General features: G+C 48.4%; 1 protein-coding gene across 1 annotated transcript; it reads right to left on the reverse strand.

The window, feature by feature from the left end:
* Positions 1–1,091: 1,091 nt before the first annotated feature.
* LOC130281619 (mitogen-activated protein kinase 8-like) lies at positions 1,092–19,602 on the reverse strand. Its single transcript, XM_056529033.1, has 7 exons — positions 19,384–19,602; positions 5,415–5,595; positions 4,622–4,751; positions 3,711–3,769; positions 3,435–3,573; positions 1,865–2,030; positions 1,092–1,288 (listed from the first exon to the last, which is right to left on the reverse strand). The coding sequence occupies exons 2-7, from the start codon at positions 5,534–5,536 to the stop codon at positions 1,107–1,109; spliced, it is 798 nt and encodes a 265-aa protein (XP_056385008.1). The 5' UTR covers positions 5,537–5,595; positions 19,384–19,602; the 3' UTR covers positions 1,092–1,106.
* Between the last annotated feature and the right edge of the window lie 608 nt (positions 19,603–20,210).

The raw sequence follows: 20,210 nt of genomic DNA on the forward strand, positions 1-20,210 counted from the left end.
GGATAGATCAGGGAAGGCAAGTTAAAAGTTTGTTATTTTTACTGCGACTGCCCGTGTAGAAAAATACAATAAATAAATAATAATAAAAATTATTTTATTTATAATAATAAAAAAAATTATAATAATAATTAACTTATAATAAAAGTATTTTATTATAATATTGATTAAAAAAAATTATAAATAATAAAATAACTATTTATATTATATAAATAACATATATTATAATAATAAAGTAAATTAATTATTAATTTATAATTATTATAATATAATAAATAATAATCATAAAATAATAATTATAAATTAAAAATAAAATAAAATTGTATCATTATTATATTATAATAATGAAGTAAATTATAAATAATTATTATTAATTTAGGATTATAATAATATGTAATAATAAATAATAAAATTATTTATAAATAAATTATTATCATTATTTTAAATACATAATTATAAATAAATAGTAAATAAAGAATAATAAATTATAATTATTTTAAAATTATAATAATTATTATAAATAAAAATACATTTTTATTTTTCTTTATTATTTATTTATAAGTAAATAAATAAAATCATTGGATATTCCCTTTAACTTTATGCTTATTAAAACCAAAGCGATCTTACCTCCAAGCTGCTTCAGTAACAAAACTGCAGCTTTCTTCAATCTCCCAGACTGTTGGAGTGCCAAGCTGCACGGCGCCCATTCAGACTGGCTGCTGAGTATGTACACATGCAAAAAATGGCAGCCACTGAGGTCAGCCTGATGGGAATAGGAATGGGCCATGTTGCACCCTTGTTCCTTTTATCTCCCTATTACAATAGTCACACAAATGGCCAGTCCTAATGTGCAGGTTTATGGTGGATAAGGGGGTCGGGCTCTTCAGTAGATTTTGTTAATAGTCTCGACAAGGTTCTTCTAGAATTAATGCAATTGCAGTCTGGACAATTCCCTAATACAGTGGTCTGCAAACTGTGACCCTCCAGGTGTTGCAAAACTAAAACTTCCAGCATGCCCGGACAGCCAACGGCTGTCCGGGCATGCTGGAAGTTTTAGTTTTGCAACACCTGGAGGTCCACAGCCCTAATACTAAGTGCAGGGACCAGTCTCAATATGGATGCACTGTGGTCCCAGGAGAGAAAACGGCACAAACACACACACACAGGAGAACACACCGGTGTATACAGTCACTGTGCATAAAGAAGTGTGCAAGGATACAGTCCCTTCCCGGGAAGAGAATCTTGTGGCATATCATTTCTCCCATAATGCACCCCACCGACCATAAGTCCACTATCAGTGGTGACAGCGCAAGAAGGGGGGATAAACAGATGGTGGAAGGAGGAGGGGGGGGAAAAAAAAGCGGAAGCAAGAGAGAAAGAGGTGTCAGTGAAAACAAGTGAACAGCCAAGTGCAGGCAGAACCTGAAAAAGGTGAGAGGTCAGCATGGGAACGACAGGAGCACAGGGCAATGCAGAGTGGGTTAGCGGATCATTAACCTGTGATACAGGGTTAATGGAGAGATCAGCGCTGTGCGCCAGGCGTGACGTCTCACTGGAGGGCTCTGGCATGGCCACTTATTATAAAAGGCCGGATAAGCAATTCACTACACGGGATGTCAATACAGAGCGTCATCCGCATCAGGTAACACGGACAGGTGAACAGCCATCTCACTCTCTGAGAGCAGCCCCCACCCTCCTTCTCTGAGCAGCAGAGAGGGGTTCAGTGTCTAATTGGCTCCATCGGTAACAAAGAATAGGACGGGTGGCTTCGGGATGTCAGAGGCGCCTCCAGGGATGACGCAGCCTGCTCACATGTATGAACTCCGTCGTGGAAGAATATATGTGAATGGGGGTGAGGCGGACTAACCGTTCTCTTTGTATCCCATTCCCAGGATCACTTCTGGAGCTCTATAGTAACGCGTCACAACGTACGGGGTCATCATGAAGCTCGTCCCTGCGGTCCTGGCCAGACCAAAGTCCAGAATCTTTAGGGTGCAGTCAGACTTCACTACTATGTTACTTGGTTTTAAATCCTGAAAAATAAAATCAATAAATAATTAAATAAAAATAATTAAATTAAAAGTAAATGTCTCATCCCCATCTCCGGACATAAGCTGGGCAGTACTAATGTCACAGCAGTCAGGTTACAAGATCCTGGTGTAAGCAGTGTGGTTTAAAGGGTTACTCCAGGGAAGTATATTACAGTATATAAGCTCCAAAGCCACCACAATTCCTGGATATGTTCCCTGAATCCCTGTAAACCATCCTGCCTGATATGCATGGCACCTGTGGCCCCTGTTGTCTTCTCTGGCTGCTTGATATTCTTTACCATCCTTTCCTTCCCTAGATCTCCCAGCAGTCATTGCAGCGCTGCTCTGCCAGCCAGCTCACTATCTGAGAGCAGCCCCCACCCTCCTTTTCAGAGCAGCAAAGAGAGGTTCAGTGTCTAATTGGCTGAGGCTGCACACAACTCCCAGTTCTCAGCACTAAAGAGCAGGACTCATCAGTGTAGAGCAAAAACCACATGGTCTGAGTCTCTCGGGAAGGTGGGGGCTGCTTTCAAAGAAGGATTTGGACAGAGACTAAGTGGATGTCTGGATGATGTCATTCCCTCACTTCATGCAAGTGACAACCAAAGAGGGGAAACTGCTCTATATAGCTAATAAATGATATTTAGACAATTATATAGGTTGATAAGAGGGAAAAGATGTGCGATGGATTTAGTTCCCCGGAGTACCCCTTTAAGCATGTTATGTCCCAGGCAATCTAGGTACAATCAAGGACCTTCCAGAGGTTATCCCAACGTTATAGCTGAGGTAATAAGAATCTGAACAGTGGGACCCCCACCAATCACAAGAACAGGGGTCCCTTGTCCCCCAGATGAGTGAAGATGCAGATGAGCACTGCAGCTCCTTTCACTTTCTATGGGAATGCTAAGGATAGCCATGTACAGAGTTTATTTAACTTCAACAGTCTACCCGAACACCTCCGGCAGCCACAACCAGGATGGAGGGGGCCAGAGGCACTTCAATCCCCAGACAGATGCAGGTCCCAGAGGTGGATATGCCATTAAAAGGGTGCTCCGCTGCTCAGCGTTTGGAACAAACTGTTCTGAACGCTGGAGTCGGGAGCTCATGATGTCATAGCCCCCTCCCATAGACTTGCATTGAGGGGGCGGGGCTATGACATTACGAGCTCCCGGCGCCGGCTCCAGCGTTCGGAACAGTTTGTTCCAAACGCTGAGCAGCGGAGCACCCCTTTAATGCCCCACTTATTGCATTGGAACCACAGTATTAGCCAGGTGTTTACATGGGGCTTATGGAAAGAGGACTGCACAGATGTATGTGCATGTGATCGGCGTACATACAGATCTCTACTACAGGCATTGATCACACGTAATAGGATGTATGAATGGAGGCGGCACAGACGCCACTCACCCGGTGGATGATGCCCGCAGAATGTAAGTGCTTGATGCCGCACAGCATCTGGTAGAGAAGGTAGGACATGCGCTCATGGTCCAGCTCCATCTGTATGACTTGGCACAAATTGGCATCCATAAGCTCCATCACAATGTACCTGGAAAGAACAAAGCGTTAGAGAAAAATATCGCCAGACGCCAAATGTCCAAAGGCTTCTGCAAGTTATCGAAAAGATAAAAGGATAAATGAGCCAGAACCAAACTGAGATGATCGGTGACATCAGAGACAACTTACAGGTCTTGAAATTCCTCCAGAGACTTTTGCGGTGTGAAGACATTTAAGAGTCCAATGATCTGGAGGGAAAAACCGAGAAAATCAGATACAAAACAGAAATGACCGGAATCTACAGAGCAAAACATGGATCCACAGGAAAAAGGATTTCTGACCAAAACAGAGGGGATAAGGTGCCAGGATGGGCCAGTGTACATGAGGGGTTAATATTTAGTTCTCTGGTGGTCTAGTGTACAGGAGGGGTTATTATAGGATTGCCTGGTGGTCTAGTATACAGAAGGGGTTAATATATGACTCCCTGGTGATCACTTCTGAAGAATGGGTAAAAGATATTCCTGGTGGTCTAGTGTACTGAAGGGGTAATTGTATGATTTCCTGGTGGTCTAGTGTACAGGAGGGGTTATTACATGATTCCCTTGTGGTCTAGTGTACAGGAGGGGTTATTACATGATTCCCTGTTGGTCTAGTGTACAGGAGGGGTTATTACATGATTCCCTTGTGGTCTAGTGTACAGGAGGGGTTATTACATGATTCCCTGTTGGTCTAGTGTACAGGAGGGGTAATTATATGATTCCCTGGTGATCTAGTGTACAGAAGGGGTTATTATATGACTCCCTGGTGGTCTAGTGTACAGGAGGGGTTATTATATGACTCCCTGGTGGTCTAGTGTACAGGAGGGGTTATTATATGATTCCCTGGTGGTCTAGTGTACAGGAGGAGTTATTACATTATTCCCTCCCTGGTGGTCTAATGTATAGGAGAAGTTATTGCATGATTCCCTGGTGGTCTAGTGTACAGGAGGAGTTATTACATTATTCCCTCCCTGGTGGTCGTGTATAGGAGGGGTTATTGCATGATTCCCTGGTGGTCTAGTGTACAGGAGGAGTCATTATTTACTATCAGTCCGCACTTACGTTCTTGTGATTGACGCATTTCATGAGCACCAGCTCCCGGTAGGCCCGCTTAGCGTGTGTCTGATTCTGGAAGGGCCGGCTCAGCTTCTTGATGGCAACATGGCGCTCGAGAACGGCATCATAGGCAGCGCTGAAGGAAGGACAGAGAACATATATGACCTGGAGAACAGGCGCTATACGCTTCACCATCACAAGAGGGCGAGACAGGTGAGAAAACGGGCACACACACAACCTGCCCTGATATCTGCCAAAAAACGGGAAACCCCATACACAGCAGCAATCCCCAACCTGCAGCACTTCACTTTGTTTCAGGGGATAATGGGAGTTGTAGTTTTGCAACAGCTGAGGAGCATTATTGGGGAACACTGAGACAATATAGGCCGCCGACTTATATGTAATGTGTTTGGGCATCTTAGAGCAATGTTTCCTAATCAGGGTGCCTCCAGCTGTTGCCAAACAATAACTCCCGCCACGCCCCCTCCCATAGGCTTGTATTGAGGGGGTGAGACGTGACATCACAAGGGGGCGGAGCCGTGATATCACGATACTCCGGCCCCATGATCGTGAGTCATCAGACATGGAGCGATCTTCAATCCGTGAGGCTGATGATAGGGGGTGCTGCATGAGAGATAGCGGGGGTCCCCAGCGGCAGGACCCCCGCGATCAGACATGTTATCCCCTATTCTTTGGATAGGTGATACGATGTCTAAGGGCCGGAGTACCCCTTTAAGTATGCGGCCTCATCCTTCCCTCACAGAAGTTCTGTTATCAGACACAGACAGGACCTCCTCACCAGACGATTCCTTGTGCTCCAGACCCAATAGGCTTCAGATTTTGGTAGCGCTTCAGAACCGTGAAGGTGGAGTCTCCTATTTCAAAGACTGAGAAGTTGCTGTCACGCTTGCCTCGGCTCATGGTTGCACCAGCGTTTACCCCAAGGGCTTCATCCAAACAGCCGTATTATTGGATTAAATCTGTCAGAGAAACAACAAGGGAAGAAATGGTCAGAGATGACGATAGTAAAGGACACGGTAGTGACATCTGTATATACTGTATCCTGCACCAAGCACATGGGCATCAGGAGCAGAGTCCTCTGTGCCCCCAGTCACACGTCTGCACAAAAACTACATACAGGGAGGAGACGTCAGACCGGAGGATGTTCTCAGTATATAGAGGTTTAGTGAGGAGACTGTAACCCCCCAGAGCTATAGTTCATTATACTACATACAGGGAGGAGACATCAGACTGGAGGATGTTCTCAATATATAGAGGTTTAGTGAGGAGACTGTAACCCCCCAGAGCTATAGTTCATAATACTACATACAGGGACAGGGAGAAGACGTCAGACAAGAGGATGTTCTCAGTATATAGAGGCTTAGTGAGGAGACTGTAACCCCCCAGAGCTATAGTTCATCATACTACATACAGGGAGGAGACTTCAGACCGGAGGATGTTCTCAGTATATAGAGGCTTGGTGAAGAGACTGTAACCCCCCAGAGCTATAGTTCATCATACTACATACAGGGAGGAGACTTCAGACCGGAGGATGTTCTCAGTATATAGAGGCTTAGTGAGGAGACTGTAACCCCCCAGAGATAAAGTTCATTATACTACATACAGAGGCAGGGAGGAGACCTCAGATGGGAGGATGTTCTCAGTATATAGAGGCTTAGTGAGGAGACTGTAACCCCCCAGAGCTAAAGTTCATTATACTACATACAGAGGCAGGGAGGAGACCTCAGATGGGAGGATGTTCTCAGTATATAGAAGTTTAGTGAGGAGACTGTAACCCCCCAGAGCTATAGTTCATAATACTACATACAGAGGCAGGGAGGAGACCTCAGACCGGAGGATGTTCTCAGTATATAGAAGTTTAGTGAGGAGACTGTAACCCCCCAGAGCTAAAGTTCATTATACTACATACAGAGGCAGGGAGGAGACCTCAGATGGGAGGATGTTCTCAGTATATAGAGGCTTAGTGAGGAGACTGTAACCCCCCCAGAGCTAAAGTTCATAATACTACATACAGAGACAGGGAGGAGACCTCAGACGGGAGGATGTTCTCAGTATATAGAGGTTTAGTGAGGAGACTGTAACCCCCCAGAGCTATAGTTCATCATACTACATACAGGGACAGGGAGGAGACGTCAGACCGGAGGATGTTCTCAGTATATAGAGGCTTAGTGAGGAGACTGTAACCCCCCCAGAGCTAAAGTTCATAATACTACATACAGAGACAGGGAGGAGACCTCAGACGGGAGGATGTTCTCAGTATATAGAGGTTTAGTGAGGAGACTGTAACCCCCCAGAGCTATAGTTCACTATACTACATACAGGGAGGAGACGTCAGACTGGAGGATGTTCTCAGTATACAGAGGTTTAGTGAGGAGACTGTAACCCCCAGAGCTGAAGTTCATCAGACTAAATACAGGGGCAGAGAGGTGGACCCCAGCAATAAAATCCATGGGCAGGCCTTTAAATTGTTAAGATAGACCTGTCCCTGTGGGAGCTGAAATAAGCAAAAATATGAAGTTATACTGAAAGTTTTACAACAAACTCATACAGAAGAAACCACTTTAGCATCTGTAAACACATCCGTTTTTCCTTTTAAAATCATATAAAATGTTAAACAAAGCCAGCGGGAACCAACCATAACGTGTATGTATATAATGATCTTATTTTTTGTCCCAATAATTTCCCCCTGGTACTGATATGCTGCCATACAATCTGGACTATGCCGAGCAGTGTAAATACTCCTGTAGCTAGACATAAGGTTTTCACAATTTTGTGCCCATACACATCATTTACCCATATGAGGCCTCTATAATGGGTCAGATAAGCCTTGATTCAATGTTGCACATTTAGTGCACTTACTATATTAGCTCTTTCCTATCCGACAGATCTGCACGGTGGAGCGGCACCATGAATAATATTCTGACCCATCTTCACCCCAGGATCAGCATCGGCCCATCAGCTGTATGGATGGGTTTTCCTATGGATGAGCAGCAGCAGTGAGCTCAATGTCCGGCAGTGGCTGGAGGGGTATAAAGCACACACTGCGGGGCATCTTCAGGCTGACGGGTGGCTCAGGTATCCATACTGCACGCTCCTAATCCTGATACTACACCACCCAACTTCTGGGACAAAACATACTGGTAAGGTGACTTGCAGCACATCAGAGCCTCACCCTGTGTGTATTGTCATTTGTCATATATATATATGTGTGTGTGTGTGTGTGTGTGTGTGTGTGTGTGTGTGTGTGTGTGTGGACTTATAGCTATATACTTTCTTGTTATTGATCAAGCAGTGGTTTATTAATCACCAAAGTGTTACAGCGACGTTTCGTCCACCTCTCGTGGCCTTCATCAAGCAATACAATATCAAAAGTGAACAACTTAAATAGTGTACAAGTAATGACATCACATCCTGTTGGGTGTCAACTTAATTATCATATGTAAATAAACAGTGACAGAAGATTACAGCAGCGGTACTTGATACAGCATACATTTAATGTAGGGGTACTCTGGCCCTGAGACATCTTATCCCCTATCCAAAGGATAGGGGATAAGATGTCTCACCGTGGGGGGTCCCCCCGCTGGGGACCCCCGCAATCTTGTATTCGCCACCCACCTGCTTGAGCTGCACACCGCGGTGCCATCTCACAAACAGCCGGGTGGCGACCACGGGGCCGGAGTGCACGCCGCGGTGCCAGCTCACAAACAGCCGGGTGGAGACCACGGGGCCCCTCGCCCCCTCCCATAGACTTGCATAGCGCGCTTATTCTGCCAACACTTACCAACACTTAATGTGGCGCTGCTACCATCCAGGAATGCAGTACGCAGAATAAGCGCGCCTCGGAAGAATGACTTGCCCTCATCCAAGATGGCGCAGAACGCCTGATCCTTCCAGTACACGTGTGCGCATGCCACGTCAGTTCTGCCTGAACTGGAAGTCTCCGCACTCCGGAAAAAACACAGACTTGTTTGTATTTTCATTCTTTCTGTTGGACTATGTCTCTGCTCAATTTGGGATCTGAAGAGAACTTCACCTCCTGACCCGACCTGAAGGTATTGATCGCTACTTTTTTACTTCAGAAACACTGTATATGGGGTCGGAACCCGTGTAACTATTGTATGCACTGTGTGTTGTATCACACGCTTTAATTTACAGTCAGGCCGGTCTCATTAAATGTAGGCTATGTCAAGTACCGCTGCTGTAATCTTCTGTCACTGTGTTTATTTACATATGATAATTAAGTTGACACCCAACAGGATGTGATGTCATTACTTGTACACTATTTAAGTTGTTCACTTTTGATATTGTATTGCTTGATGAAGGCCAAGAGAGGTGGACGAAACGTCGCCGTAACACTTTGGTGATTAATAAAGCCATTGATTGATCACTACCACGGAAGTGCTGCTGTGTATCCATGCGCTGTATAAAGAGGGGCTGGTGACCAGAGCCTATCCCCCGCCTGCAGCCACCTACTGTCAGAACCTATAGGGTTAAAAGGTTCTGACCGGTTCTTTGTTGTTTTTTGTTGCTGGGTTACGCCCAGCTGTCTGACTGGTCAGCTGACCTTGATTGCAGCAACTGTTCTGGCGCCATATAAGCTGGCAGTCTACTCCCAGTCAGTGCGTTCTATAGAGTGCACTTCTTCCCTGCCCATACGTGACACCTACTTTGTCTACTTGAGTGCTGATCCACTTGCTAGAGATATACATCTATTTTGTGACAGTGTGGCAAGGAAAGGGTGTATTTCCGTAGCTAACCCTGGAGAAACCTCCAGCTGTGGCCTAATTAATGAGGAAGCAGAGAGGGCAAATCTGTTTAAAAGGATGTCAGACAGTGGAGTCTGACCTCTCCTCAGAAGACAGCAAAGTGGCTTTGGGGAAAGGCAGGGGTCCTGGTGAGCAGCATACAGCCCGAGCTGTGAGTGGCCCCAACAGTGAAGTGTGGACGAGACACAGCAAGAGGTTGCAAACGCTGTGAGTGAACAGTGAGTATAAGGTTGCCGGAGGCATAAGTTTCACTGGCCCGGAAAAGCCCACCAGTGGATAGTCAGGGCATGCTTAATTGTTTAGTTAGTGACTAGACGGTCTAGGGTTTTGTTTGTTCTGGTTTTATGTTTTATTTATCCTGCAACCTGTCTAATAAAGCTAGCGAGGGGCCGGACTTGCAGAAAGAATGTGCCGTTTTTTTTGTGAAGAAACATGTCCTGTGGCGGTGTCAAGCAAGATCCCAGAGCTATCCCCAGGGTGGAATCCTTACAATTGGTGGAGGATGCCGTCAGCATGTTGCTAAGAGAAACCAACGGTCGAGTTGCACTGGTGTTGTTGCCAGGAGCAACCAACCATGCATGTTGCAAGCGGGACAAGCCCAGCAGTGGAGTATGAGAGCAGGACTGAGCCTATTGTGAAAGCGTTGCTAGGGGCAATGGATCGCATCAAGCGAGTGAGTGCTCTCTCAGCTAAGGAGACAGGTGGACAGGCCACCTGCGCAGCGTAACAGCAGTAGGCCATGTTTGTTTTGCAAAGATGGGTCGACATCGAAATGCCGTTGCTAGGAGCAACAGACGTGGACAGTTACCGATTGTCGCCAAGAAGGAGGCTATGGTGAGCACCTTGATGAAATTGGCTGCAGTTCAGCAAGAGGACGTCTTCGCACCCAATTATCCTCTGGTCAGGAGGCCATAAAAGATGGATGTGAGGATCTGTGAGTTGATGGTGGGTGGTATCCCGCTGTATGGATGGCATTGGACTGTCACCAGGCTGTATCCAAAGTCATGCAGGACAGAATACAGTTTGTGAAGATTCAACCAGAATCTGGTAAGACTGTTCTAATTGAATATGAAACCGGTTATGGAGTGGGTGTGTGAGCCATGTTATGGAGGGGGTGTGTGAGCCATGTTATGGAGGGGGGGTGTGAGCCATGTTATGGAGGGGGGGTGTGAGCCATGTTATGGAGGGGGTGTGCATTGTTATGGAGGGGTGTGTGAGCCATGTTATGGAGGGGGTGTGCATTGTTATGGAGGGGTGTGTGAGCCATGTTATGGAGGGGGGGTGTGAGCCATGTTATGGAGGGGGTGTGCATTGTTATGGAGGGGGTGTGTGAGCCATGTTATGGAGGGGGGGTGTGAGCCATGTTATGGAGGGGGTGTGCATTGTTATGGAGGGGGTGTGCATTGTTATGGAGGGGGTGTGCATTGTTATGGAGGGGTGTGCAGAGCTTGACATAGAGATTATACTGGGCAGAGACTTGCCATAGTTTTGGCAGTTGTGGGAGGGGGAGAGTGCGCCAGAGAAACCGCACACAAAAGGGTCCTGAGGTAATGATGACTGGTGTGTCACTACTTGACTGTGTGAACTGTCCTGTAAATTGTGAACCCATGCAGTGTGATATTGTTTTTTTGTCAAAAATTCCTGCCTGTGTGTTCTGAAGTAATGTGTACTGCCGCCAACTCTGACGGGACAAAAGAAAACCTGTGTGAGCTGGTAGTAGGTGGTAAAAAGAGGATTGTTTTGATAGAACCTTGGGGTATAATATGTCTGGTGGAGCCGGACCCTGTCATGGTGTCTATACAGGCAGATATTTGGGGTATAATGAGTCTGGTGAAGCCGGACCCTGTCATGGTGTCTATACAGGTAGATATTTGGGATATAATATGTCTGGTGGAGCCGGACCCTGTCATGGTGTCTATACAGGTAGATATTTGGGATATAATGAGTCTGGTGGAGCCGGACCCTGTCATGGTGTCTATACAGGCAGATATTTGGGGTATAATATGTCTGGTGGAGCCGGACCCTGTCATGGTGTCTATACAGGCAGATATTTGGGGTATAATATGTCTGGTGGAGCCGGACCCTGTCATGGTGTCTATACAGGCAGATATTTGGGATATAATGAGTCTGGTGGAGCCAGACCCTGTCATGGTGTCTATACAGGCAGATATTTGGGATATAATATGTCTGGTGGAGCCGGACCCTGTCATGGTGTCTATACAGGCAGATATTTGGGATATAATGAGTCTGGTGAAGCCGGACCCTGTCATGGTGTCTATACAGGCAGATATTTGGGGTATAATATGTCTGGTGGAGCCGGGTCATGGTGTCTATACAGGCAGATATTTGGGATATAATATGTCTGGTGGAGCCGGACCCTGTCATGGTGTCTATACAGGTAGATATTTGGGGTATAATGAGTCTGGTGAAGCCGGACCCTGTCATGGTGTCTATACCTGCAGATATTTGGGGTATAATGTGTCTGGTGAAGCCGGACCCTGTCATGGTGTCTATACAGGCAGATATTTGGGATATAATATGTCTGGTGGAGCCGGACCCTGTCATGGTGTCTATACAGGCAGATATTTGGGGTATAATATGTCTGGTGAAGCCGGACCCTGTCATGGTGTCTATACAGGCAGATATTTGGGATATAATGAGTCTGGTGAAGCCGGACCCTGTCATGGTGTCTATACAGGCAGATATTTGGGATATAATATGTCTGGTGGAGCCGGACCCTGTCATGGTGTCTATACAGGTAGATATTTGGGGTATAATGAGTCTGGTGAAGCCGGACCCTGTCATGGTGTCTATACCTGCAGATATTTGGGGTATAATGTGTCTGGTGAAGCCGGACCCTGTCATGGTGTCTATACAGGCAGATATTTGGGATATAATATGTCTGGTGAAGCTGGACCCTGTCATGGTGTCTATACAGGCAGATATTTGGGGTATAATAAGTCTGGTGGAGCCGGACCCCGTCATGGTGTTTATACAGGCAGATACCGTATTTATCGGCGTATAACACGCACTTTTTAGGCTAAAATTTTTAGCCTAAAGTCTATGTGCGTGTTATACACCGATACCGCCCCAGGAAAGGCAGGGGGAGAGAGGCCGGAGGCCTGCAGCAGCGCGGACCCGACTCAGGTAATTATGCCACCGGGGATGGGGGGAGGCAACGGGGCAGCGGCGCCGGCAATGGGTGCCGCTGCCCCTTCTCTCCCCCTGGCTGTCGGCGCCGCTTCTCTCCCCCTGGCTATCGGCGCCGGCACCGATAGTCAGGGGGACAGAACGGGCAGCGGCGCCGATAGCCAGGGGGTGAGAAGGGCCGACAGCAGCGCTCTAGACCCCAGGAAAGGCAGGGGGAGAGAAGCGGGCAGCGACGGCCTCTTTCCCCCTGCCTTTCCTGGGGGTATATCGGGGTATACACGCGCGCACACGCACCCTCATTTTACCATGGATATTTGGGTAAAAAACTTTTTTTACCCAAATATCCTTGGTAAAATGAGGGTGCGTGTTATAGGCCGGTGCGTGGTATACCCCGATAAATACGGTATTTAGTGTCCAGAGCACTGCGCAGACCAAAGTGAAGAACCTGGCGTTGGAAAGGTGTGACATGAATGGAGCCTTATACAAGGAATTTGTCAAAGGTGACCAAAAGTCTTGTGCTTGGCAGCTGATGAAAGTGTAAATGAAAGAAGGGTGCGCTATTGAAGTGGTGCATATAAAATCTGCTGAAGAAGGAAGCCAAGTGCCTCAAAACCTGCTGGACGAAGTTGTTCAAGGAAAAGGAAAGGCAGTTGGACTCTGCCTTTTGAATACAAGTGAAAAACCATCCAGCCCAGGTTGCAGATAAAAGCAGTTTCTTTATTGGGATGTATACAGACAGAATAGCTGACGCGTTTCGGACCTACTCCAGGTCCTTAAGTCATGGCATGTACAACATTAAAACAAAGTTACTTATATATTAAAACTCTATGGTCATGTGATCGATCAACAACTGGGATTGAGAGAGCTCTCTCTCTGCAAAACATGGTGTGGATCCAAAACTTGATATAACAATGAATTGTTATAGGTACCAGGAATTGGTAGAAAGGGATTTAGTGCAATTGAGCCATAAGTTGAAAAATACTGATCCCCACTCTAATTTATCCCAGTCTGAAAAGAAGGAATTAGCAGCGCTCCGGGATAACCCCGATTTAATTATTAGAAATGCAGATAAAGGAGGTTCCGTAGTGCTGCTAAATGCTGGATTGTATAAGTCACTTAATGAGAAAATTTTGACCGATGAATCCACCTATAAGAGACTGGGAGCAGACCCCACGATTTCATGCTTATGTGAACTAGGCAGGTTGTTGGATATGGGCATCAACATGGGTGTGCTTAATAAAAGAACCAGGGATTATCTCTATGTGGGTGAGCCTGTAACCCCAGTCTTCCACTCTCTCCCCAAGGTACATAAGGGGGAGTTTCCTCCCCCTATGCGTCCGATAGTGGCAGGTATCGGAGCCTTGGGTGAGAGACTGGGTGGACAGCCACCTACAACCCTTGGTGGCTATAACACCTACTTATCTAAGGGACACCAAACACGTCCTTGAAATTATGCAGTTGATGAAGTGGCAGGAGGGTTACAGCTGGGCCACCTGTGATGTGGTCTCGCTGTATCCCTCCATGAAGGCATGAAGGCATTAGCCAGACATTTGGATTTATAGAGCAACTACTCCACGGACCCGAAGCGCTTTATTTTTAAAGCTACAGAGTTTCTTTTGTATAATAATTTCTTTATGTTTGATGAACATTTTTACCTTCAGGTCCATGGAGCCGCGATGGGAGCGAAATACTCCCCATCATATACGGATATATATATATGATATATTGGAAGGAGATTTACGTGTTTGCCCCTAGCAACCCTTTCCATAGTGACATCAAATGGATAGGTCGTTATATTGATGATTTGGTATTAATATGGAAAAATGATGCTGACAGATTTGATGATTTCGTTCACTATATTAATGAGAACGATTTAAATAAAAAATTTACAGCACTCTTTTCAAACGACCAAATCTCTTTCCTGGATTTGGTTTTGAAGGGAAGTGGTGGAAAAATAGGCATCTCTCCATTTCGCAAAGAGGTTGCCGGCAATACAACTTTGCAGACCACTTCATGCCACCCTCACCATGTGGTACAAAACATTCCATATGGTGAGTGGGTGCGTTTGCGACGGAATTGCACCGATATGACTAAATTTGAGAGAATCGGACAAATTATATGAAAGGCTTAAAGAAAGAGGGTATAGTGATCAGGTTCTACGGGAGGCCCATCAAAAAGCCAAGTTATTGGATAGAGATAAATTAATTAAATCTAAAGATAGGAGACATCTTAGACAAAATTATAAAGGCCGCACAAAATCGTTACCAAGGTTCATCACATCTTACAGTAAACAATTTTACGCTATAAAGAATATTATGAAGAGATATTTGCCCATCCTAGAGCAAGATCCAGTCCTACGGAATTTTGAGGTATGTTCCCTTCAGGCCGTAGCAAAGCGGGGGCCCTCTTTGGGCTCCCGTTTGTCTCTGAGCCTGTTTTGTGGACCCCAATAAAAGTAAGAGCAAACCGACATGGTCAAACTTTACAGTCACATGTAATTATATGCAGGTCACCAACACATTTTCATCATGCAGTACCAATAGGACATATGAAGTAAAAACCTACATTAATTGTAATACCACACACGTTGTGTATTTAGCAACCCGTGTGGTATGTCAAATTTAGTACGTGGGCTGCACTGTGAATGCCCTGAAGTGCCGGATCAGGAGACACATGTCGGATGCTAGAGGGACCGGTTTTAGTGTGTCGTCCTTATCGAAGCACTTCAGGGATGCTCACGGAGGTCATGTCAATTCTTTGCAAATAGTGGGAATAGAAAAGGTTTTCAGACATACCAGAGGAGGGGACCATCGGAGGGCACTCCGGGAGCACTGAACCGGGAGTCCTTCTGGATGTTCCAACTGGACACACGTCAGCCACAAGGTATGAATCTGAGGCAGGATTTCATTTTATTCTGCTAGGATTCTTGAGACACTCGACGTTCGTACTGGTGTCTAGCAATATCATAATAGTATTCATATATGTAGTATTCTTCCTCCCTTATATTCTTTTATTAAAACTTTTCCCTACTCTCTGATGTTTTCAAATAATACCTTTTGGCTATTAATACACATGAAGCCTAAAAATGTGCAAAATATATCCTGCACAAGTTTGTTTCATCTGTATGCCTTTTATATTAGCACAATTCATTGTTATATCAAGTTTTGGATCCACACCATGTTTTGCAGGATATTATTGATCCATGTCATTTCTTAGAGAGCTCTCTCAATCCCAGTTGATGATCGATCACATGACCATAGAGTTGTAATATATAAGTAACTTTGTTTTAATGTTGTACATGCCATGACTAAGGACCTGGAGTAGGTCTGAAACGCGTTGGCTATTCTGTCTGTATACATCCCAATAAAGAAATAAACTGCTTTTATCTGCAACCTGGGCTGGATGGTTTTTCCCTTTTTGTGCATACACGTGGTCAGGGACGCTGCTGATCAGACCCGCGCACAGGAGCAGGTGGCGGAGGTGAGCTGTTGGTGTGTCTACATTTTGAATAAAAGTGCTCCTTCCCGGTGGTCGGAGCAGGGGGGTGGGGGCGATGTGACAGTGTGGCAAGGAAAGGGTGTATTTCTCTAGCTAACCCTGGAGAAACCTCCACCTGTGGCCTAATTAATGAGGTAGCAGAGAGGGGAAGTGTATCTAAAAGTCAGACAGTGGAGTCCGAGCTCCCAGAAGACAGCAAGGTGGCTTTGGGGGGAGAGGCAGGGGTCCTGGTGAGGAACACACAGCCCGAGCTGTGAGTGGCCCCAAAGCCTTAGTCACTGTGCACATCAGGAGACTGATCATTCCTAATGTCCATATCCTGCTCACACAGCTGCGGTATTCCCCAGTCTCTCCGCTCACACAGCTGCGGTATTCCTCAGTCTCTCCGCTCACACAGCTGCGGTATTCCTCAGTCTCCGCTCACACAGCTGCGGTATTCCTCAGTCTCCGCTCACACAGCTGCGGTATTCCTCAGTCTCCGCTCACACAGCTGCTGTATTCCTCAGTCTCCGCTCACACAGCTGCGGTATTCCTCAGTCTCCGCTCACACAGCTGCGGTATTCCTCAGTCTCTCCGCTCACACAGCTGCGGTATTCCTCAGTCTCTCCGCTCACACAGCTGCGGTATTCCTCAGTCTCTCCGCTCACACAGCTGCGGTATTCCTCAGTCTCTCCGCTCACACAGCTGCGGTATTCCTCAGTCTCTCCGCTCACACAGCTGCGGTATTCCTCAGTCTCTGCTCACACAGGTGCGGTATTCCTCAGTCTCTCACACAGCTGCGGTATTCCTCAGTCTCCGCTCACACAGGTGCGGTATTCCTCAGTCTCTGCTCACACAGCTGCAGTATTCCTCAGTCTCTGCTCACACAGGTGCGGTATTCCTCAGTCTCTGCTCACACAGCTGCAGTATTCCTCAGTCTCCGCTCACACAGCTGCGGTATTCCTCAGTCTCTGCTCACACAGTTGCGGTATTCCTCAGTCTCTGCTCACACAGGTGCGGTATTCCTCAGTCTCCGCCTCTGGTCTTCCTATCTCGCTCCTGTACCGCACTCTGCAGCTGTGTGTACAGGACATTATGGTCTTGCACATGATTTATCTCCGTCAGGTTCTGTTCACACGGTGCGGATGTTAATGACCAGACAGCCCAAACTCCGTGTCACCGGATCGGCGCAGGGTTATGGACGCCATAATAACACAATGGGGGAGGTTCTGTGACGTGGACATTGTGACCAATCAGACGTCAGAGAAGCAGAGTTTTCCAGATTGTCGCTACGTTTCCTCAGAAACCGCAACCCCCGCCAGTATCTGTGAGGGGTGATCAGACATATTTTTACTACATTCCCTTAATCATTGTCACGGTCAGGTGACCAGCTACGGAGAAGCATCACATGACGTCCTGGTACTGCAGTCTCCAGGTTATACAGGGGTCCAGCCTAGTGTATGAAGACCCCTTCTAAATCCTCCATCCATTGTGGCCCCCGTCCACTGTGTCCCCTCAGTGTGAGGGCCCCCGTCCATTGTGTCCCCTCAGTGTGAGGGCCCCCGTCCATTGTGTCCCCTCAGTGTGAGGGCCCCCGTCCATTGTGTCCCCTCAGTGTGAGGGCCCCCGTCCATTGTGTCCCCTCAGTGTGAGGGCCCCCGTCCATTGTGTCCCCTCAGTGTGAGGGCCCCCGTCCATTGTGTCCCCTCAGTGTGAGGGCCCCCGTCCATTGTGTCCCCTCAGTGTGAGGGCCCCCGTCCAGTGTCCCCCCAGTGTGAGGGCCCCCGTCCAGTGTCCCCCCAGTGTGAGGGCCCCCGTCCATTGTGTCCCCCCAGTGTGAGGGCCCCCGTCCATTGTGTCCCCCCAGTGTGAGGCCCCCCGTCCATTGTGTCCCCCCAGTGTGAGGCCCCCCGTCCATTGTGTCCCCCCAGTGTGAGGCCCCCCGTCCATTGTGTCCCCCCAGTGTGGCCCCCCGTCCATTGTGTCCCCCCAGTGTGGCCCCCGTCCATTGTGTCCCCCCAGTGTGGCCCCCGTCCATTGTGTCCCCCCAGTGTGGCCCCCGTCCATTGTGTCCCCCCAGTGTGGCCCCCGTCCATTGTGTCCCCCCAGTGTGGCCCCCGTCCATTGTGTCCCCCCAGTGTGGCCCCCGTCCATTGTGTCCCCCGTCCATTGTGTCCCCCCAGTGTGGCCCCCCGTCCATTGTGTCCCCCCAGTGTGGCCCCCGTCCATTGTGTCCCCCCAGTGTGGCCCCCGTCCATTGTGTCCCCCCAGTGTGGCCCCCGTCCATTGTGTCCCCCCAGTGTGGCCCCCGTCCATTGTGTCCCCCCAGTGTGGCCCCCGTCCATTGTGTCCCCCCAGTGTGGCCCCCGTCCATTGTGTCCCCCCAGTGTGGCCCCCGTCCATTGTGTCCCCCGTCCATTGTGGCCCCCGTCCATTGTGGCCCCCCAGTGTGGCCCCCGTCCATTGTGTCCCCCGTCCATTGTGTCCCCCGTCCATTGTGTCCCCCCAGTGTGGCCCCCGTCCATTGTGTCCCCCGTCCATTGTGGCCCCCGTCCATTGTGTCCCCCCAGTGTGGCCCCCGTCCATTGTGTCCCCCCAGTGTGGCCCCCGTCCATTGTGTCCCCCCAGTGTGGCCCCCGTCCATTGTGTCCCCCCAGTGTGGCCCCCGTCCATTGTGTCCCCCCAGTGTGGCCCCCGTCCATTGTGTCCCCCCAGTGTGGCCCCCGTCCATTGTGTCCCCCCAGTGTGGCCCCCGTCCATTGTGTCCCCCCAGTGTGGCCCCCGTCCATTGTGTCCCCCCAGTGTGGCCCCCGTCCATTGTGTCCCCCCAGTGTGGCCCCCGTCCATTGTGTCCCCCCAGTGTGGCCCCCGTCCATTGTGTCCCCCCAGTGTGGCCCCCGTCCATTGTGTCCCCCCAGTGTGGCCCCCGTCCATTGTGTCCCCCCAGTGTGGCCCCCGTCCATTGTGTCCCCCCAGTGTGGCCCCCGTCCATTGTGTCCCCCCAGTGTGGCCCCCGTCCATTGTGTCCCCCCAGTGTGGCCCCCGTCCATTGTGTCCCCCCAGTGTGGCCCCCGTCCATTGTGTCCCCCCAGTGTGGCCCCCGTCCATTGTGTCCCCTCAGTGTGGCCCCCGTCCATTGTGTCCCCCCAGTGTGGCCCCCGTCCATTGTGTCCCCCCAGTGTGGCCCCCGTCCATTGTGTCCCCTCAGTGTGGCCCCCGTCCATTGTGTCCCCTCAGTGTGGCCCCCGTCCATTGTGTCCCCTCAGTGTGGCCCCCGTCCATTGTTTCCCCTCAGTGTGGCCCCCGTCCATTGTGCCTCCCCCCGGTGACATATTCTCCTCCCCCTCCTCTCACCTGTCCGGGCCCCGCAGGGCGGCTCCTCCGCGCTCGCTCCGCTGTCTCCTCTTCCGTTCAGTGTCCTCCGGTCGCTCGGGCTCCGGTCACAGGCGGGGGCCCGTCATCTCCGCTCCGTCTCTCCGGTTCATAGCTCTCCCGGTGTCTCGGTCTTCTGGAAGAGAATTCGTGACGTAACCGGAAGTCTGCGCACACGCCCAGTGCGCCTGCTGCGTCCTCGTTGCGTCACTGGCCACGTGATGCGCTTTGTGTCGCCCGGGCAACCGAGGCCTACATGACTGACTGAGGCCTGCGCTGCTGCGTGCATTGTGTGACTGTACAACTACTCCTGTCAGCCCATAACAGGGAGCATGATGGGAACAGTGTAAAACATAAGGCATGATGGGAGTTGTAGTTTTCTATCAGCTGCAGAACTACAGGTTGGGGATTACTGGGGTAAGACTTAACCCCTTAAGGGCCCAGTGATGTTTTTATTTTTGCTTTTTTTTTTCTCTCTTTCCCTCTAAATAGTCATAACGCTTTTAAAGAATATTGTAGTGGAAAATAACTTATGGAAGGATGGGCTATCCCAAGGATGGGGGATGAGTTATTTTACATTACAGTATTCCTTCAATTTTCCATCTCCAGACCCATATGAATCCTGTTGTTGTTTTTTTACGTCACCATTTGTACTTCGATATGACATCATTTTACCATAAAATCAGCGAAAGGGGGAAAAAAAATTGAGGGGCAAATTTGAAAAAAAAAAACAAATAGCTATTTGATTTAAAAAAAAACATTGGAGGGAGATGATTTCTACGCAGTTCACTTTATGGTAACTTTTATTT

Source organism: Hyla sarda, chromosome 7 (genome assembly GCF_029499605.1).
Source record: "Hyla sarda isolate aHylSar1 chromosome 7, aHylSar1.hap1, whole genome shotgun sequence".
NCBI lineage: Eukaryota > Metazoa > Chordata > Amphibia > Anura > Hylidae > Hyla > Hyla sarda.